General features: G+C 40.6%; 1 protein-coding gene across 7 annotated transcripts in view; it reads left to right on the forward strand.

The window, feature by feature from the left end:
• Positions 1-22,574, forward strand: part of plekha7a (pleckstrin homology domain containing, family A member 7a) — a 143,629-nt gene that overhangs the window by 31,018 nt on the left and 90,037 nt on the right. The window contains exon 1 of one of the 7 annotated variants that reach the window (XM_044357072.1): positions 9,392-9,784. The exons of the other annotated variants lie outside the window; for them this stretch is intronic. Within the exon in view, the coding sequence (XP_044213007.1) occupies positions 9,714-9,784 (71 nt within the window). The 5' untranslated portion in view covers positions 9,392-9,713. Of the gene's footprint in view, positions 1-9,391; positions 9,785-22,574 lie in introns of those variants that run through there. 7 annotated transcript variants of the gene reach the window in all.

Raw genomic sequence — 22,574 nt, forward strand, 5'->3', positions numbered from 1 at the left:
ATGCACTACAATCACTCTACTGCTACCATCAAGGTATATGCTGTATATATATTGTATATACTGTATTATGTGCAAATAATTTAATCAACTTCTTTTAATGCAAGCTGCTGGGCCTCAAATAAAACTGCTAGATGCCATTTTTACAAAGAAAGAACGGTTTAATCAAGGTATGCCATGTTAAATATCAATAATTAATTCAAATCTTACACAATTTGAAAAATGCAAGTTTGGGATTTTCAGTGGATTTCATGGCAATTGATTGGTATGAAAATTCGTACACATGGTCCCCAGAGGATGAATCCTGTGGAGGTTGGTGAAGACCTGACTCTTCCTCTAAGGTTCACATTCGTGGTTCAGAGTGAAATATCTCAACAACTCTTGTCAAAAAATTTACAACAGATATTCAAGATCATTGAGGATACATTCTTAAGGCTGGTAGTCCTCTGACTTTTCCTCTAGCACCACTATGAGGTTAACTTTTTAGTTCTTTATTGAACCTCGAAACTGTTTGATGGATTGCTGTGAAATGTTGGGCATACATTCATGGCTCCACAGAGGATGAATCATAATAACTTGTAATAACTAATTACTGACTTTTGTCTAATTCTTTGGCTTATGACCAAAGACCTACAAACCTCATTCCCATCAGCCTCAGCTGTACTTTATATTTGTGCAAATATTTGCATGTTTTAACATGTTAAACCAACATGGTGAAGATGGTAACCATTAAACCTACTAAACAACAACGTGCTATCATGTTCAAACTCAAGGTCAAGAACAGCCTCACAAAGCTGCTAGCATGGCTGTAGACAATTTTTCCTTTTTACAATCTCATTGAAAGCTTTATTTAAACAGTTTTTCAAAACAACCTAAGTAAATTGGTATTTATAGCCAATATGTGAAGGACTGGAACTTTTTTGACCTTAACACTAACCCCCTAATGGTAGTAATAAAGAAGACTTGGGCAAACAGCAGTATACACATGTAAACACATTGAATCTATTCAGCTTTGGACATTTGCAACTATAAATAACAAGTACTTATGTACTTTTTAGTGGCTACAAGGCAAGAGACATTACAGTTTTATGATCAGATTCAGTCACATTCTGAAAAGGATTAATCACACACAGTTTTCTCACAATATGGCGCGTATTTATAAGATAAAGTGACCAAACAAGTGCTAGTTTTTTTCTCATAAAATATGTCTATCTGTGCTAATAAAAGGCAATAAAGTAGCGCACGGGTTTCAGAAATCTCCTCTCAAGCAGATGTCAGCTGGCATCTGCTAAAAATCCAACCATGAGCACCATATTGAGGCTCGATATAATGTTCATTTAATATTTTCTCATTTTTTAAAACAAGTGTCTTCTTTCACACTTCATTTAACAATAGGTTCAGTAGCTGTAGCTGAAGAAGCAGATTGAGAAGATGAGGGTCTGGCTTTCTGATCTTATGGTGCTCAGTCAGCGACCAATTGTTTCAAACCCAGACCAGATCAGTCAAGCGCTGACTGACAGTTTTCAGAGAGGCCGAGAGAGGTTCAAGAGCGCTTGAAAGCATTCACTTCATTTTTTTTTTCCCCGTCTTTCTCAAGTTTCTCTGTATAGTTTCATATTCTCTAGTCAAATTGAAATCCTCTCCTCTGTTGCTGTGGCTGTAAAAACTACTCGGCTTTGACTTTGAGCCCTTTTGTGGAGGGAAAAACGAGCTTATGTTCTTTCAATTTACAGAAGAGGAGAGTCATGCTGATTCTTTCCTTTTGTGTATTAGATTCTCAATGCGTAAAGAAATGTGTTTTTTTTTTTCCAGAGTGAAATATTGTGTTATGTGTTGGACTGGCTGAATTTGACGCACATTAGTCTGCTATTGTGCCAACAGCCGATCTCATTATGATCGTTCATACCTAATAAATCATACCTTTTCAAGCTTTCACACATAAGTTTCTACATTTCAATGTCAGTGACACAATTATCTGTTGTATCCGTTTACAAAAAGCACAGGATGCAATACTATTCTATTCTATTTCTCTTGTATCTCATTACTGTTTACTGCAGCAATAGCTCAATTTTCTCAACAGGATCATTACAGTTTCATTCTGTCTTTGTGGATTATGCATGCCTTGCATACCAATAGAGCTTTTCAGTGGTGTGTATTTGAGTGAGGAGCCTGAAGTCTGTTCTGCCAGTCAGAAATAACAAAGTAATAAGACACATTGTATCAAAAGAGACAATGAAACTTAAAAAAAAAAGATAAATAACAAAGATATATTTCATTTGAATCTATATCTGAATGGAAAAAAAAATTAAAATTGCAGCTTGAAAGTGTAAAATTGTAAAATAGCAAGAGCTGAGATTTTAACCATACATTATTAACTGTGTATTAATGAGCTGATGAAAGATTTAGACAGAAGCGTTCAATTTTACGTATTGAAATTAATTCTCTTGCAGGCAACTTAAGTCATTTGTAGCTAATTAATGTTAATTCCATGAGTTGGCCAAATGACAAAATGAAACCCTGGTTTGTTGTCTATATGCTTTATGCATGCTGGTGTCACCACTGATGCACTGACACACAGATAATGATTGATAAAATAGTAAAACACAGCTTAATAATAGGAAATATGTCTTCATAGGAGGAGTTATAATTGTAAACACTGCTTATAGCTACATTATATTGTGTTATAAACCTTTTATTAAAAGTTATACTGCTAAGGATGCTGGGTTTTTTAAGCACATTGAGTTTATGCCTGTCGTATGAAATGTGCTACATAAATCACTAATCACATAGTTTTCACAGATAGCTTGTTAGCAGCTAGCAGCTAGCAAGCTAAGTAGTTATCAACTTTGACCAACAGTTTGCAGTAACAGAGCAGTTGTTGGAATCTCACTGTTTGACTTTTAAGCACATCATATCATGTTTTCAAGCTATCAACTTAAAGCCCTCAATTTGGGAAGCTGCCTGTCTTGTCAGTGTGAAGCTAACATGAGCTCAAGCAGGTAAATTATAGAGCTGTCATCTGTATAATTTGAGGTCATCAATCAGATATCAAAACCTTTTCATATTCAGATTGTCAGACTGTCAGACTTGACAGCAGGTTGACACTATTAGCTTATGTGGACAACTATGTGGCTTTTAATAATAAGTATTTTGAATGTTGATTTTATTTTTGCAGGCTATTTAAGAATTGATTATGCAACTAATGTAATAGTTAGCTAATTTAATTAAAGTGCAGCTGCATAATTGTATCAGTTTTTTTATATGTTGATATTTGATACATTTTTTAATTATGCTAATAATACAGTCCTTGAATTCTAAATAATAGAAAATAATTTCAGTTCAAATTTCAAATGTAATATCAGACAGAAACTAGTAATTAGACATTTTCCCCAAATTGGGAATTCCTACTTGAAACACTAGTTCCAATAATGACATGTAACATTCATCACAGTAGCTAAAATATTGCTAATAGACTAGTTCCCTCATTTTCTGTATGATGTGATAATTCAAAGATGTATGCCTCCAGGTGTATGAATCTCAGTTTAACTCCTGTTGCGCAGCACCAAAGCACGCCTTAACTAATCAGATACAAGGAACCAAATCTAGCAAATCCAACTCTTTTGAAGAAACTGTCTTTGCTTTTCTGTTTAAATCTGGATCTGATCCACCATATAAAAGATTTCTTCTAATTGTGGTGTCATATTCTAGCTTGTGAGATGGAGAGACGCGAAGCCTGAAGGCATGATGAAAGGGAAGAGCTCAGAGGAGGTGTATTAATAGTAGGAGCATCTTGTGTGTGTGTGTGTGTGTGTGTGTGTGAGATTGAAGATTGAAGAATCTGGATCAAAAGATCCTCGGGGATACTGACACACACACACACACACACACACAAACACACACACACAGATACAAAGATACACACAGGAGTTATTGCGTCATTCAAGCTAACGGAGCTGCTCCGAAGACAGACGAGCACATTCTTGAATTTTATGAGCCAGATAATACTATGTCTACAAGAGGACTTTTCCTCAGTTACAACACATGTGCTGTATCTCTCGTCTCCATACACGTGTACACAGAAATCTCCAGTTTTCACGGTCTCTCTACGGACTGATTGTTCTTTTCAATCTGTCCATTTTTCATCTAGAGACACGCAGCGTGTGCTATTACCGTATGGCTATATCGTGCCAGAGTTCTGACCAGCTGCATGATTGATCAAGTCCTCCTGAGAAAATGAATATGGAGTCCCACCAGGCACCGACTGCACACGGGCGAGGTCGTGAAAACAAGAGGGAGTGAGATTGTGAGATAGTGTCTTCATTTGAGAATGAGATAAAGTGTGTGTGTGTGGGAGAAAGTGCAGGGAAAAAGACCGAAATTAAACCATTTTTTTAAGCATTTGGAAACTTTGTAAGATAGTAGTGGGATGTAATTGGTTAAAGTTTGCAGAGAAGAAGAACATTTTATTTTATTAGCTGCTGGAGAAGGAAAGGGGTACAGAAGAGGCTGTATGTTAACGGATGGAGTGCAAGCTATTGTTTTTTTTATTGTAGTTCGTGGGTACACAATGTTTTCTGTGATGATTGTATAAAATCTGGGAAATCTACTGCTCCGTCTCAGACCGGGTAAAAATGTGAAGTCGTGGGGTTCTTATTTCCAAAACAGAGAGAAGTGTGCAGAGTTTTTAAAGGCAAGTCGTCACTGAATCAGTGGTATCGATCAACAGCAGTTTGTGCTGGTGGGCAGGAGTTTATACTCAAGAAAAAAAAGTAGAAAGAGAGCAGGTGAATGTCGCTTTTAAGGGTTTTTGAGAAATATGGGCTCAGATGTGACCTTGACAGTGGGCATAAGGAGGTGGAGGAGGTGTGTCGGGGGTGTGTGTGTGTGTGTGTGTGTGTGTGTGTGTGTGTGTGTGCATTTTAAAGCGGGTGGCGGTGGTGGAGGCGGATGGGGTTTAGGCTGTAAAGGCCTGATAAGCTGAACCACAGGCCCAATCACACTCCTGCCATCTTGCCCACTGACATGATTCAACACAGCTGTCTGCAAAGATGACAACTGCTGCAAGTGTGTCGTACTGTATGTGCGTGCGCTGCACGTCCATACATGTTTGTGTATTTGTGCATCCTTGTAAGATGTCTGCGTGTATATGTCTGTATGCATGAATGTGTGTGTATGAATATCTGTTTATATGGATGCTGTGCAGAAGACCGTGTGCCTCTCATGCTTGTGTGTATGCAGTGTGTGTGTGTGTGTGTGTGTGTGTGTGTGTGTGTCTGCGTGGGTGGATAGGCGAGCAAAGGTGGAGCCAGTCCACCTGCCTTTTCAAACAAGGAGAGCAAAGACAGAGAGAGACAGAGAAAGGAGAAAAAGGGAGCAGGGTCCCCTGTGTTTCCTAACCCTGATTAGATTGTGCTGGAATTAAATTTTGCAACAACAAAAAAAAAAACAGCAGGGGTCCTTTCCTCCTACCTCGTCTGTTCTTTTCATCCTTGCCAATCCCTCACCTCCTCTCTCTTCTCTTCCTTCCCTCCCAGCTTTTGAATCTCAGCCACCGTCCCTCTTTTCCCTACCTGTTTTTCTTTCTCTATGTATGATGTAACCAGCCAATTGCATCACAGATGATGACGATGATGATGATGATCCTCCAGGCTGTGTGAATAAATCCAAGTCTGTGTGATGTCAGAGGTCAGCTGGCAGGAGCTGTGTGACTCCTCACCTCATAGGTTATTTGGTAAAACGTGTGTGATTTAGTGCAGTTACCAGGCTTTCACCCTGATGATACAGCAACTAATGACACCAATCAAAACATTTGAAGACCTTGAGGTTTTTTGAGAACCACCTTCCTAGACGTCTGGTTTAGCTGAGCTCAGCTCCTTCTGGTTCCTCTGGGCAGTAATTAAAACACTGTTTTTCAGAGGTCTGAAGAGGTAAAACTAGTTTAAGACAAAAGACGAAGGTCGGAAAATAATTAAGATTCTTGTAGCAGAATGTTTCTTATTTTTAATCTTCTTAATCATGTTGCAGTGCCAAGGTTGGAGGCTACTTTGTTAGAGGATTCAGACTTTTTGAATCACTAATTATTTAGTGCTTGAGACGTTGAGAAACTGATCAGTCTACTCTCATCACTGTAACTTCTGTTTAATAAGAACTGGGCCTTGCCAGTGAATCTCTTCTATTGGATTTTATTAGTCAATTTCTGCCCCTAGTGGACATTAATCAGAACTGAATGATGCTTTTCTGACAGTGCTGAACATTTGATTATTGAGTTATCAATGTCACAACCAAACAGTCCCCGACTGTGTCGGTATTTGCTCCATGACTGATTTAAAAATAGTTTCTCGCGAATGTGGGAGCCACACGCTTTTGAAACGAGCCCCTTCTCTCATTAGGCCGAGAGATTTTTTACTTCACACGGGACACTGATGCAAGAGGATAGTAAGACTATCATAACAGGGTGTAGGATGTCATAAATGAATGAGTATACACGCTCCGTAGGGAAAAGCCCAACCAGTAAACATTCACTTTTCCAAGTCATCATCTGATAGAAGAGTTCAAGTCACGCTTCTGCACCGTTTAACAACTATCATCATTAAATGATCAGGCTCGGGAAGTGCAAATCCCTTTAGCGAATACAAAGAGAAAACAAATATTCAAGAGGTAATCCGATGGCTACATGGTTTGAGCTTTTTCAAGCCGCTACCTCCCCCGAGCGAACTCTCTTTTTATATCAGATTACATGTCTGGATGTTGACCCGCAGTGAGTGAAGCTGTCACTCTGCCAGCTCCGTGACCGTGTCATCACAAGTCTTTCCCCCAGGTGCGGAGGAGTTGTCCTTGCAGCAGGGTCATGTGGCAGTGCTCTGCTTAGTAGGGCACTGGAGTAGTCCACCTCTCCGGGGAGACAGCACATCTCTGTTTAGCTGCACAGAGGTGACCTCTCACCTGCAGGATTCTTCTGCTGATTGGGAGGTTTGAATCAGGCTGTGGGCTGCTGAGAATAACCTGGTGGAGACAAGAAGAGGCTGTCTGTGTCTGCTTTTAGCTCTGTTTTCTATCTCGCTGTCTGGCTTCTCATACCGTCAGTGGTTTTATATTTCTCTTAGGCGTTCATATTTACAGCTTTTACCACACTGGCTATGTTTACATGCACTCATTAATGTGACTGTTAAAGTATTCTGATTAACAGTAAAACAGAGACGTTCACCTTTAGGGCTGTGAAATATCAATTTTTGTGATGTGGATGTTAGTCCAGTATGGCAAATGGCACTTGTCACTGTTATATTGGGCTGCAACTAATGATTATTTTCATTATCGATTCATCTCTTCATTATTTTCTCAATTAATCAATCAGTCATTTCATCTGTAAGATGTCAGAAAATGGTGAAAAATGTCAATCACAGTTTCCTAAAGCTCAAAGTAACGTCCTCAAATGTCTTGTTTTGTCCACAACCCAAAGATATTCAGTTTATTATCAGAGAAGACTGAAGAAACCAGAAACTATTCACACCTGAGAAGTTTGAAACAGAGAATTCTTAAAAAGATCACTCAAAATGATTATTAAGATAACTAGCAATTAATTTTCTGTTGATGAACTAAAACTAATCGACTTACAGTTGCAGCTCTACTGTTATTGTTACATCACACAAAACTCTACAATCATCAATGAAATAAACATCAATAAAACAAAATTTAAACAAGGAATTGTTACATTTTAATTACGTTTTGCATGGAATCCCTAATTCTGAGTAGTTTTTGTAAAGTGATAATGTTCATATCATCAGATAAAATTCCCCTGAAAGACAGCAAATGATAACTCCAGCCTTATTTTTTTTTATTGTTATGAAAGTTGAAGTTTTTCATGACAAACAAGGCTGGGTATCAAATCTCTCTCTCTGTTGTACTGAGTAATGAAGATTTAAATCTCAATTATGTTAATTATAGACTATTTTGTTTTAGTTTGTTGCTAAGGCAACATTTAAAATTTGAGAACTTTGGCTTCTTTTTTTGAATGAGAAAGGAGTTTTAAAGGAAAAACGTATATTTCTTAAAGTATGGTTTCGAGAAGAATGTCGTTTTGGTATCAGGACAGAAAACTTTCGAATTGATAACCCGACTCTAGAGACATTAGCTCATGAAGTTTCATCATTTGATCTTCATCTTTTTAATAAAACATGCACTACATCATGAACTACACCTGCGCAAACTGCTCATATGTGAAGAAAATGCAGTTAAGGTGTCTATATATATATATATATATTATATCCAGCTTATAAAACCAGAGCTCTCTAAATATTTTACTGTGATGATGCAACCACACTTGCCTACAGTCATAATTGCCCCGACAAAGATAAGCTAATGTATTTACATGAACCCTGTCGTTTGCATTCAGGTCTTAAATTACACTTTAATCACATTCTTTATGTGCATGTAAACACCGTCACGGTCTCTTTCCTCTTCTCTGTCTTTCACTTTGTCGCTCTTCCTTTCTCTCTCTCTCTCTCTTCCTCTCTGTGTCACACATTGTCTCTCTCTCTCTCTCTCTCTCTCTTTCTGTCCCTCTCAGCGGTGTGTATCCTGCCAGATGAGCATGAGGCGGGAAAAGGAATGCAGCTCCGCTCTGTTTACCCCCTTACACATTTTCTCTCTCTCTCTCTCTCTCTCTCTCTCTCTCTCTCTCTCTCTCTCTCTCTCTCTCTCTCTCTCTCTCCCCCAGCCACTTTCCGCCTCGCTCTCTGTCTGTGAGTATGCTCAGTCATTCAGCGCCGTACGCCGCTGTTATTCCGTGAGGCTGGAGAGCCGGTGGGGAGCCAGTGATTGGGGGAAATAAGCACTTGTGCCGGCGCCGGCTACCTCAGAGACAAACTAGATAGAGCGGAGGGACGGCAGGGACTGTGGATTTTAATCTGTTCGTGTCAAGAGGAGACGGATATGCGGCGCTGGTGAACTTTGGAGAGAATGTACTTCACGTGTAAAAGACATAAACAGCTCCTATTTTGCATCAGAGATTGCTGGAGGAACGGAGATCTCTGAAACCCACCGCCTGTCTTGAACACCGCGTGATGTACATCTTCGTCTGAGAGGTCGAAAACCCCCCCCCCCCCCCCCCCCCCGGAGTCAGATCATTGAGATGTGAGGTGGAGACACATATTACGCATGATTTAACAGGCAAAAGACACAGCTCAGCAAGGTTAACCTCAAAGACATCTGTTATTTCTGATCACACCTGAGACGAGAGAAGCAGAAAATGACTGGGCAGGATTAAAGGAGTAACCTGTGATGTCAGACTTCACCTGGGGCAGTCGTCTGAGACTCCGCTGAGTAGCTGTGGTGTTGTCGAGGGGCGGGGGGCAGGGGGGGGAGGGCGGGGGTGGTGGCAGGAGCAGACTTCTTTTTCCAGGTGTGTAAACCACACCAGACTTGACTCACCTGACATCATCCCTTCTCTCTTCGGGTTCAGCCCTTCAGCTAATTCTCTCACCTCATCTTCCCGGTAATACCTGCTCTCAAACACACACACTAGCACCACCTCTCGTTCTCTCGCCATGGAGCCACTCGAGAGACAAGAGAAGAGACGCTGATTAATGTGACTCCCGGCAGCCCAGAGTCTGATCCCACAGCACTAGAAATAGAAAGCAGAAAGAAACGGCGAGCAGCGAGCGAGCGAGCGAGCGAGCGGCACTTGTGAACTGTCATCACGTGGAAAGAAGAGAAGCACCATGTGGAATCAGTCCGGATACTGCAATCACATACCTCACCCTGGATATCCCTTCTACCATGCACCCTGCAGGTACGCTATCACAATCCAAACATCCAAACTCCACTTCTGCTGTCACGTGTAGGGACGTTGCTCTGTAACTTGCTGCTTGCTTTGAGTTTTCAATGTTTCTGCACTGGAGCAAAATTCAGTGTTTTACCACGTTTGGTGATGAAACTGATTGTGATTACATTAATCCTTGGTGTACAGCAGGGGTCAGTACTCGGCCCGTTGTTTTTTGTGTTTTAAAAAAATTGTTATTGCCTTTAGATGTTGTTGTTGATCCTTTGAGTCTAATTTAATGCATCCTCTTTTATTGTAAGGGCGTTTTAGTTCTTCCCAGCGTAGAGATTGTGACCAAACTGGTTTGTCTGGAATGTTTGTTTTGCACTTGGCTTCAACAGAGTCATGAAACTGTTTTTTTATCTGTGCACACAATAATAGAGGTTGGCAAAAGGGCAGGTTTATTGGTCAGTGTGTCAACGGTGCGTTACACCAGTGCTGGTGTTATGTTACCTAAAAAACACGCCCATGGTTTTTCAGCTTATCAGCCACTACTGTGTGTTTGAGCAAATGAGAGCAACCTGTTTTCTAGCTTTTTTAAAAAAAACCCACTGAATTCAAACAAATTGCAAACATTTTACTGGTCCTCTTCCATTAGGTCCCTGGCACCCCCCCCCCCATTCCCTCATCCCCTCACCTCCCTCCCTCCCAGCAGTAATGACATCATTACATTTATCACAAGGTTTCAGATGTGACCCACTCTCAAATGAACACCATCAATCCTCATTCCCTGAGGGGAGAACGGGAGAACAGACCCCTGCCTACGCCCCTTTTTCTGTCAGATACTGTAATAGTCTCTAACCTCTGAAGGCTGCTGGAGCTCAACCACCAGAATACTGATTCACCATAACTAGTTATTTATGATATATCCCTGTGTAGTTTAGCATAATGAGGATGTATTATGAAAAACGAATAACATGATAAATGATAAACATGCTAGCTGTGCGTATGTGCTAGTGTGTATGTGGGCAAGTGCACATGCTTTATAACAGCTTTGTATTTGTATATTTTTTTTATCTGTCCATGTTGCGCACGTAGTGTTTGTGAATTTGTTAGTGGGGGAGCAGCAGCAGCAGCAGCAGCAGCAAGAACGACAGGGGTGGTCTGTACCGGAGGGCAGGGGGATTTAGCTGATGAGTGAGTCATACCTCAGACCACTGGGCAGGTCAATGACCTGTCAGATCAGCCAGCTCACGGCAGCGAGAGAGAGAGAGAGAGAGAGAGAGAGAGAAGGAGAGAGTACATAGGAATCCAGGAAATAGCCTTGAGCTCCAAAACAAACTAACCATCGCTATTCACTCCCACTCTCACGGTGAAGTACTCTGACTCACGCTCCCAATGTTCCCACCTGTAGCCGAATCACCTTGCGGATTCGAGTCAAATTTTGACATTTTTCCTGCATAAACGCAAAGTCCGACATGCTTAAGATGCAGAAGAAACAAAGCGGATAGCTGCAGGTGGTTAACTATTTACTCACAGACCCAAACTCACTTATTAAAATGAATTTTCCTTCTTTCCTTCCTCCTTTTTTTCAGTGGCTATTTTTGTGAAGAAGTCAGTGTCCTCCTTTTATCTTCAATGTCATATATGCCCTGTTTCTCATTTCCTCATCTTGATTTTTAATCCTTTTTGGATTTACAGTCCTCTGGGGGATTTTCTCTTCACCTGCACATACTTCCATATTGGCAGATAGAGTGCTGAGTAAGATAGTAAAGTTACACTGATGAAATATGGAAAATACTTCACAATTAAGGTGTTAAGAGATGGTTTTATGATATACAGAGAAGTGCACCGCAACCAAAATATGATACTTGTTTTTCTTGGATGAAGAGGTGACAAGGCTTCAATATTTCATTTGTCACTCCATTAAAATGTTAAAGTATTCTAACCATCTTATTTATGAACCTCTCTCTAAACTGTCAAACTGATGCTCGTCCAATTTAAAAATGCTTTTTCAATAATAAAGTCTAAAAATAAGACGATAACATGGCACGAGTAAGACAGGAGCGCCGGCAGTAGAATAACTTCTGTGTTGTATGAACTCAGTGAAAGTGCAGCGATCCTTCACCGAGGCCGCTCTAGTTAATGATTCCCTCACCTGTCAACAGGGACGTTATTGACACCGCCGGACTCCGCCCCCCATTCCTCCGCTTAATCCGACGTGTTTACATTCAAATGACAAGGTGTTGGTTCGCTGTTTTGAGGAAGTCCTCAGCCAGACTCTGTTGTTTGGTCTGCTAATCCGGCGTAAGCCAGCAGATCAATCAACCACAGAGGCTCGAGGTGAGCGTGAAAGCTTAATGAGGGCTTTCGCGTCCGTGTGCCTCCGAGTATTGATCGTATCTGCGTACGTGTTGCATGGAGGGCTGGTAATTGAGTGTTCGCTCGTCATGTTTTTTCCGAGCGGACGTTCAACTGTATTTGGCCTTTTGATGATGTGTCAATCAGCTTGACGTACTGTATCATGATTTGATAAGTTGCACATACACGGTTTACGTTGTGTATTTGTGCAACTGCATATTGTCAAGTGTTTATAGACAGCATGCACCGGATAAAACAGGGAAACCTGCAAGAGAGTGACGGAGAGTGACGTGTGACAAAGGTCATGTGCTTTGTTACCCAGACACCCCAGAGGTGTGTGCTTACGTGCACTTTACCTGCATGTGAGGATTTTATTTGTATATATACGGTACTGTGTGTGTGTGTGTGTGTGTGTGTGTGTGTGTGTGTGTGTGTGTGTGTGTGTATGTGTGTGTGAGTGGCTGTCAGCCTTACGACGGCTCAGGGATGTAAATGGATTTGGACTTGTGGCCCAGCAGGGGGTGAATGGAGCAGATTGTCTGAAAGCCTGTGCCTCATCCCTACACACTTACACACACACACACACACACACACACACACACACACACACACACACACACATAATCATTTCATAATTCAACTTCCAACAACTCATAATTGACTGGTTTAACTTAAAAGCCACCCTTAACCTCTCTCAAATATTTAGATGGCAGAGTGTGTGATATCACCTGCTAATATCCAAACGTGGACTGAATTAATGTGTGTGACAAATGAAAGTCGGCAAGAAGAAAATCTATTACAGCGGCGCTATCCCTGTCATCTCTGGTTTAGGTCATGAAATACATTTGTCTAAAAGGAATTCCTTGCCGGTGAAAGAATAAAAATGAACTTTTAATGTTAAATCACGGCTGAAGGCGAAGCAGAGGTAACCGTTAGGATAAAGTGGTGGGTAATAGCTGTTAGACGCTGTAGTAGAGCAAGAGGCTGTAAGGTGGGTGAAGCACAAAGAAACTTATTGACCCTTAAGAAGGAAATGCCCCTGAAAGTTCCTAAAATATCTTGTGAATTTAAATCGACACCCCTGATAATTTGGAGAACTCATGTTAACATCTCAGCCTTTTCACGTCGTTCTGAGTGACCTGCCAAATATCAACGTATGAAGGCGGCTTTTCTTTATTACAAACCACTGCACTGGACTGTAGGTGATTTCATGGGAGCCTTTGACTGAGTGTTCTGGGCGAGAAAAATGGCAGAGTTATTGATAAGAAAACCACTGAATACATAGCCTGAAGCAGTGTAAATGTTGGCGCCATGCAGGTCCACCAGGCATTAGAGGAGTGTGCCTGCTTTGCATTAACAACCACATCATTAACTGAAACTAAGACGACTGAGGGTTGAAGCAAAGAGTAGTTTGGGTCTAGCTCGGGCATTGCCAGACTAATTCGCAAATTTGTATGAGTATGGAAGCTCTCAGTTCATTTTCGGTTTCCAAGAGGCGTTATCGCCGGGCAGACCAAAATGCCTCTGGACGCAATTGGATCGGCCTACAACCAATCAGAACAACGAGACATGTTGGGCGGTTGGGCGGTGCTTGGTTTTGGCTCATCTTTTTTTCAACATGGCGCCCGGGTCACAAATTTTCTCAAAATACAGCTAAATAGTTAACTAAAATATGTTTCTGAAAACATTTGAGGCGGACGACCACTGGACCTGCAGACCTGTCCGTCATTGAATCAAACCCGCCCCGCATTAGATGAACAGTCATGACTGACCCGTCCAGTTCCAGGCTTGGTGGAGATGGGAGGAAGGCCAGAAGCATCTGCTAGAGCAAATAAAAAATGAGCTTGGCAGATTCTCCCAATTCCCAGGCTAGTTTGGGACAGAGCGGGGAGGAAATGGCACCTTAATCCTTTTTTGCCTCCAGTATTGGGATAGAAAAAAAATCCTAGATGCTAAAATTAACCAAAAATCTGATTTCATGTGTCCAAAATTAAATTTAACATCTTGGCACACACACAGACACACACACACATGAATGCTTATTTCCTGTTTTTTTTTGCTGTATTACATGAGAGAATTGTAGAGGAAATGTGCACAGAAAAGGACACTACAGAAACATCTGACCAAGCATCTTATTTCGGGAGTCTCCAGGAGAATCTGCTATTCAGTCTCTAGCTGTGCTCCGGATGTTTGATGCGACTGACAATTTGACAAAATGAATTCCCTACAAGTCACTCTCAGGGAGGGCGCCCCTTATGTCACAAAGTGTCAGGCTGTCAGAGCAGTAGACTCGGATAGGACTGCGCTTCACACAGAGAGAGAGAGAGAGAGAGAGAGAGAGAGTGAGAGAGAGCTGTCATGGCTGTGGTTGCTTTGATATCGTGGGGTGTCTGGTGGTGAAGATGTAGTGAAAGAATGGTGGGTTAACTGCAGATGCCACTCAGTTTACACTACAAAGCCATCAACCACGGGAAAGCAATAATCTGGTTTCAAGTCAAGTCAATTTTTATTTGTGTAGGCCAATATCACAAATCACAAATTCGCCTCAGGGGGCTTAACAGTCTGTACAGCAATACAACATCCCCTGTCTTTAGACCCTCGATTCAAATATGGAAAAAACTAAACTAAAAAACCCTGTAACAGGATGAGCAACAGAGGAGGGATTCCTCTCCCAGGATAGACAGATGTGCAATAGATGCCGTATGTACAGAATACAACACAAATTAGAGAATACAGCATTGAACAGGATTAATAATATATTTGAAGAATGTGATGAAGAGGACGCCGAGTAGCTTCCAGGTGCCACAAGAACAGAATAGGACCTGAGCCACGCGACCTCCATCGCCATGGAGACCTGGCAGGAGGACAAGACTATGCGTGCACACAGGGGAGACTCACATCGCACCAATCACATACACGGGAGAAGAGACAAGAAAAGACATTATTCACAGGAGGAGAGAGAGAAGGAGGATGAAAAGGATAAAGACATCATTCAGAGAGGGAGGGAGAGAGAGAGAGAGAGAGAGAGAGAGAGAGACACACATGAGGTGAGGCTGGACTCCTGCAGGATGGGGAGAACCAGATCCAAAACCTCAGAAACGGCACCGACAGCCAGGGGAAGCAGAGCGGTTTCAGGATGGGTGCTGGTCCAGTAATAGATGCCTGAGAGATAAGAGAGGAAAGGAGGAGGAAAAGAGAGACAGAGGGAGGAAATATATGTATGTGAACAGGAAAAGAAGTATAACAAACCAGCTACAGGAAATAATATAACAAGACCTCACAGAGTATGCGGACTAAGACCGGAAGAGAAGAGTGGTGTCTGGTAATCTATTGAACCATAACAATATAATAATTAAATATTACTGTTGGTCAGACAAAACAAACAGTCTGAGGATGTTACTTTGGTCTCTGGGAAAGTGTAAATGGGCATTTTCACAGTTTTCTGGGATTCCTAAGACTAAATTAATTGATTAATAATAAAAAAAACCAAAACAACAGATTAATTGATAATGAAAATGATTATTTTAGTTGTATCTCCATTCATGTCTTGTTTTATAAGACTATGTTTTCCAAATAAATAATAATAAGCACATTTGAATGAAAAACTAACAAAACGGGTCAGTAAAGTTTTTGTTGTACAGTTCGTTTAAAGAGTTTTGTCTAGGGTGATGTAAAGTCACGTTGCCTTCATACATATGGATACAGAGTGGCAGGCAGTCTCAGTCCTCCCATGAATCTGTCGTTCTCTGTGTGTGTTGAGCTCTTAATTTACATGCTCTGCTCCGACTGGACAGTTTTTTTTTCTGGTGTAGCTGCTCTACTAATGAACCAGTTATGTCAGCGATTTGTTTCCACACGTCCTTCTTCTTTTTGAGGTCCCAGTAGCTCGTTAAAGACACGTCATAGAGAACCCTGGAGAACGCAAAGATGAGAACGTTCTTTCATATAGCGGAGTGAAGTATGAGACAACCTTGTGCGTCCATTTCCAAAGGAATAAAAACAAGGATGATTGGCTCCCGCCTTGTTGTCACTTTCACAAGGTCTCGTTCACAATGAACAGCAACCTATCGCCGTCCCAGCTTCCGAGTCCTGTTTGTGCAAACGGCCCATTAGATGTTTAAATGTGAAGTCAATCATCTAATTAGGAAGTTGTTTAAATGTGAGTCTTGCATACAGCACATTAGGCAAATATTGATATATATCAACCACGTCAACCGTAACACCCGGCTCCGCAATGTTAAGTACTTTGAACAGATACAGATGAATTCGATCTGTATCTCATTAGATGGTGAGTTTACACGAGGAAGATTTATGTTAGTTTCTCCAGAGAAGCTGCTCAACTATCCACACTGTGAAACCAGGGGTGATTTTGGCGTTTTGGGATCAGTCTGAAACATTTCACTCTCACAGAATGGAATAATAGTTTTCACGAGCTGTGTCCCAATTCAGGGGAATCCTTCGTAGACCGCGAAGGCCAGAACCAAACATTGTTAAATGAGATGGTTTGGTCTAATGGAGGATTTCCAGCTGCGTCACTAGCTGTTCCCGCCCTTACCCTTGTGTCATGAAGCGCCACTCCTGTCGCCTAGCAACCTTGACAGCTGCAGTTGACAATCGGGGCACAGCTAGTAGAACCGGAGCCAGAACTTTTAATTTTATTATTGTGGCAGCCCGTCCAGGTCCAGCAGCACCAGCAGGGACCAAAATATCCTGAAACACATTTTCTAAGACCTCATACTTATAAAACTGAATTTAAGACATTTAGACACCCTGTTATTCAACTTCTGTACTTTATTTATGTTGTAAATAGTTGTAAAGGCCGCTGTAAATTAAATAAGCAATTTATTAATCAACAATTACTTTATTATAATTCCTTCAATATTTTTTATTTTAGTAGTAGAGAGAAGAGCTTGTCCACTCTCTCTCTCCTCTGCCTCTCTCTACAGCAGTGTACTTGCTGACAGATCTACCTGACTGTACTGTGACAAAATAATCTCAACTCAAAGCTCCACTAACACTTTTTTTTCCTCACAACCCCCCCCCCCCCAATCGACAGAGGGATGCAGTAAATTGTATTATTCTGTCTCACTCGGCCAGCGGCTCGGCTCCTCATGTCCAAAAATGTCTGAGCAGATTTACAAACAGGTGTTATTTGGATAAACTGACCACATATTGGGAATCTAAATGGTTACTTTCTAAAAAAAAAAAATCTTAAAACTTAAGTGATATATCAATGGCTGAAGAGCAAAACCTCCTATTTGAGAAATGCACTTTTTTGAGAAAACTAAAAAAAAACTTGTTTTCTTGCAGAATGCTAGATGCAACACATATACACTGTTTTTGGATTATATTATTATATTATGTGTTAACAGTACTGACTAGGTATTAATGCCTTGCAAAGTGCAGATAGGAGCTTTTGCACTTGGTGAAAGTTGGAAGAGGTTCTACAAAGCGATACTCTAAATTAAGTTAGTAATTAAAATTAAATTAAAAATAAAATTTAGTTTGTTTTCAGGTAAAAAGATGTAGTAAATGTAATAGTTACTACATTGTAGTATACTAGGGTCAGAATTCCTTAAATTCAGTGTATTTGCTTCCTTGTCCACTGGAAATGAATGTTCAGTGATTGTGTAACACACTCGTGCTGTAGCGTCTCTACACATCCAGGGACTCTGCGTTGTGTTTTTGTTTTGTTGTGTGAGTTTTCTGTCTTCCTTGTTCTTATCATCGAAATCCGTCAATCAGAAAATTCTGCAGGTAGGAGGTTTTCCGCTTTGGCCATCGATATTAACAGTCCTACAGTGAACATTAAAACAGTTTAGCCTCACTTTATTTCTATAGAACCTCTCAAAACCAGAGTTACAAGGTGTTTCATAAAATACAATACCATATAATATAGGTGCAAAGATAGTGAACATAGAGAAATAAAATTTAAAACATCATACACAGAAAATGCAATAAGAACAGGGATTTCAACAAGTGGTCAAACACAGAGAGATAAAACAAAATATAAAAGAACAACATTAAAACATTTGAACAGACATTAGGTGGGTTTTTAAAAGCTTTTTAAACTGAGGCACTGTCTCAGCTGATCTGGTACTGAAGGGGAGTTTGTTCCACAGCCTTGGAGATAAAACAGTAAAAGCATGATCCCCCTTTTGTTTTAAGTCTGGACCGTGGAAGTTTTAACAACATTTCATTCCCTCTCGGTGCAGAATAAGAGGTTAAGAGTTCTGAAATGGAGCCAGACCATGTAGGGATTTATAAGTAATCAATAGAATCTTAAATTGAACTCTATAACAAATGGGGAGCCAGTGTAGTTCAGTCAGACCTGGAGCTCTGCACCAACTGTAGACGGGCAACTGCTGCATCATTTAGGCAAGTAAATAATAAATTGCAGCAGTCTAGGCAGGAGGAAATGAGAGTGTAGAGAAGTTGTTCAACCATGTTTTTTTGTGAGCATTGGTTTGACTTTGGCAATATTTCTGATTTGTAAGTAGCAGGATTGAACAAGACTCTTAATGTTTCTAGCTGAGTGTTTCGTGTTAGTTAATAGTCGTCGAAGGTGGGGGGGTGACAATGTTAGAAATATGATCAGGACTAATAACCAGGACTTCAGTCTTATCTGTGTTCAGTAGCAGGAAGTTGGAAGCTATCCAGTCCTTAACGGCAGCAATGCAGCAATGCAGAGAATCCAGATTGTTACAATTTTTAGGCTTAATGAGACATAGAACTGGGCGTCATCGGCATAACAATGGTACGACATGGGTGAAATGGCGAATAATATGGCCAAGAGGTGATACAAACTGAACAAAATAGGGCCGAGGACTGAGCCCTGTGGAACCCCACATGACATGAGAACAAAACAACTAAAGTGACAACTAAACTAGAAGTGTCTTGGCTCGCAGGGAACTTTGCAAATTCAGAATTCAAATCGAGACATTGGTGACATTTTTCGAATAATTTGTCTGTGCTCATTAGCTACATTAACTCAATGAATCTACACTACATTATACTCAGCCAGTGTAATAAAATAGCATAATATCAGCAGCTCATTTCACATTCTTGGATGGGACTCTTTGTCTAAATGTCACCCTGTTCACAATGCTAGACGTATCCTTATTTCAACCTGCTTGATAAGAGGGAAGAAAGAGAATCACTGTTTAGTAGTGACATGGAGATTTTACTTAAAGTTTGGTGGCTAAATCCAGCCCAGAAAGCTGCTGCTGGTGAGTGTAATCTGTGTTTTTTTTTTTTTTTTGATGTTAGTTTCATCAGACGTACAGTTGTGTGTGTGTGCTGTGGCTGGAGTGAGGATCAAGGCTGAAAGGGAAACAGGGCAGATGTGAACAAGTGTAGCTTAGGTTACAGCAAGATGAGAAGATCTCTTCACCATCCCATCAAATCGCACCTAAAATCATGTTGGATATGAGTCGATTAGAGTCAAACGGTGCTGTACAGATGGATGGACCTCAGCCTAGAGCACCTCTTGAGGGCTGCTGACTTCAAAGTCTTCATTCACCTCTGTTTTGAATCGGAGAGGAGCAGAGATGCTGCGCACTTGTTGGGGAAGTGTGGCTTTCTGTCTGGGCCTTGACCTTACAAGGTAGGAGAGAATCAGTCAGTCACAACATCAGTACATCAGGATTTTGTCCTTTGTAGTGATATTGGTGAAGATGTGTGTTGTGTATTGAGCATACAATGACAGTAGTGTGAATAGTGTAGTATGGAGTATTGGAGTATTGGATATTCATTACGTGTGTTTGCCAGAGATGAATAAGTCTTGGCTAGCTCTTCTTTATTAGGGCTGCAACTAACGATCATTTTCATTATCAATTATTTGGAGGATTATTTTCTCGATTAATAGTTTTGTCTGTAAGATGTTAGAAAATGGTGAAAAATGTGCTTGATGTCTTAGAGCTCATGGTCTTGTTTTGTCTGGTCAACAGTCTAAATCCAGAGACATTCAATTTACTATCATGTATTACAAAGAAAAGCTTCAAATCCTCATGTTTGATTTGATTTTTTTTAGCAAAAAATGACTAAAATGATTATTTGATCATCAGAATAGTTGCTGATTAATTTTCTGTCGATTGACTAATCGATTAATTGACCAATCATTACAGCTATAGTTGTTATTAGTGCCACAAAGGCATCAGTAAGTAAACACCCGCTTCACTGTTCTGTGCTGTGAACAAAACATTTGATAACATACTAAAGCAGCTGATATAAACGTGTTGCAGATAACAATGTTATCTGTTATCTGCAATTATTCTTGTTAATAATTAACAGGAAATATCAGAAAACAAATGTCAAACTATCAATTTGGAAACATTATCACATAGTCTGTCCACCAGAAATCACTGATGAATTTGTTTTTGTTTTTAAACGTCCTGCTTAGCACATGTTTTTGTACGTTATGTGTTCATGTAAAAAAAAAATCAGATTTTTTTATGTACTCAAATATCCTCAAACATTCAGTATCAGTTGGGCTCTAGTTTGTATTAGAGATCATTGATCACATGTTTTATCTCCTGATACTGATTCTATTGCTCACAAATCCAACATTTGTGCTCTTTTTTTCTTTGTAGATTTAATATATTTTGTAATTTTTTTCTTAGTTAGTTTAAAATCTGCACGTTTCACTGTGTAAAACTCAGTTGGATCATTTCCCCAACATGAAGCCGTAACTACACATTACCTCTGAACCGGAACAGCTTGATTTCATCAGGCGTGTCTGAGTGTCGTTCAGGCTGCTACGCGGCCGCCAGAGCTGATCGTGGCCACTCTAATCAATGCTTATGATTCCACCAGACGTGCCGCAGTGTGTTTCAGAAGCAGCCCAGAAGCGGCTCTCCGCTCCGCTTCGCTAAAAATATATGCAGCGTCAAGCTGCACGGGGCAGATTGAGCCAGGCAGGAAGTCAGACACAGGAAAGGTACAGAGCATCCAGTCAATTTTCAAAATGAAACATCCTGTGTAGACTCCCAATTATATGTCACATCACTACATCAACATTATGTCATAACCATAGGTCATAACCAGTGGCACCAGGCCAGAAGTCATCCAGTCAGAGGGTCTCAGGATATTTGACACCATGGACGACAAGAGGTTCATCTTGGAAGTGGAAAATCACAAGATTTTATATGGTAGAGGCAAAAAAAATTAAGGAAAAATGACCAAATCAACAGCAAGTCAATGTCCGACAGGCAAAGTAACCTTTTGTTAGTTTGTCGTTCTCTCTGTACATCCGTGGTTGTTACACAGATTATCGCGTGATCTTTCTCGTGATCTTGCGAATCCAGCTGCCTCACAAGGTACATGCAGCGCCTCCGCTTCTGAAACGCTCCCAGTGGCGAATGACGCCGTGTAGAGGACGGAACGAAATCAAGGCATAAGACTCATCCAGTAGAGCTCTTTCAAGGCATATGCAATGTTGAATTATCATGTTCTCTAAGGTTTATGAAGTTTTGTTGTTACAGTTTCATAACACCAGTGAAAAGGTATTTTTAATGTGAAGTCATTGTATCCGGGCGATATCTGAAATTTAAAAACAATTGTAATAATTAACGGTCTGATTTTGAATACACGTCCTGTTTTGTCAGTTTTTTTTTTTATCTCAAGTGTAAAGTCCATTAGATTTGAACACAGGACTTTTTTTTTTTCTATTTAGATGCTTCATTATGATATGAAGCAGTAACTCTTAATATCGGTGTGATAATTTGTTGGTGCTCTCATGGGAAATCAGCCTTTATTGTAATTATCTTATTAAAGAGGGAACGGTGTTTACCACATGCTGTAAATAGAGTCTAAAGAGTCTACTGTCTCTGCAGATTTCAAGTAGCAGTTTTATCAGTGATGTTGGCATGGGGGAAGAAACAAACCCTTACTCCCATTCCAGAGATGGATGTGTAGGATTTTGATATCAGCCCCTGCTCCCCTTTCTCCATCTGTTTGTCACTGAAACCCTTTGAGCTTGCCAGTCTCTCAGGTCTCACATTACGCCCCAGCTGGCTCGGTCCGTGTGGGCAGCACAACTCTAATCCCTGTCTAATCTGAGACAGCTTTGTGTGTAATCAAAGAATCCACTGTAGATTCATGAAGAGGAGGGGCCGCGCATAGAAAAAACACACCAACAGGTTATATGCTGTTCGGTTCCCATCAAAACTCAAAGACAGTTTTAAATTGCTGGTGGACCAAATCTCAACTCGGTTATTTCACTCGACACAGAAAGATTTGATTATGTTGTTATCAAAAATGGTTTTAACGCAGGTTTAAGGATGAATTTATTGTGTTTTTGGGAAGGTCTCCGATGCCTGTTAAGGTGCAGTCGATTAATCAGATCGAAAGAAAAACAATTGGCAACAGTTTTAATAATTGTTTAATCATGTCAGAGATTTTTCTTGGCACACCAGCCAGGCGTTACATGCGAAAACTTATCTGCTGCTGAGGAAAGCAA

Source organism: Thunnus albacares, chromosome 7 (genome assembly GCF_914725855.1).
Source record: "Thunnus albacares chromosome 7, fThuAlb1.1, whole genome shotgun sequence".
NCBI lineage: Eukaryota > Metazoa > Chordata > Actinopteri > Scombriformes > Scombridae > Thunnus > Thunnus albacares.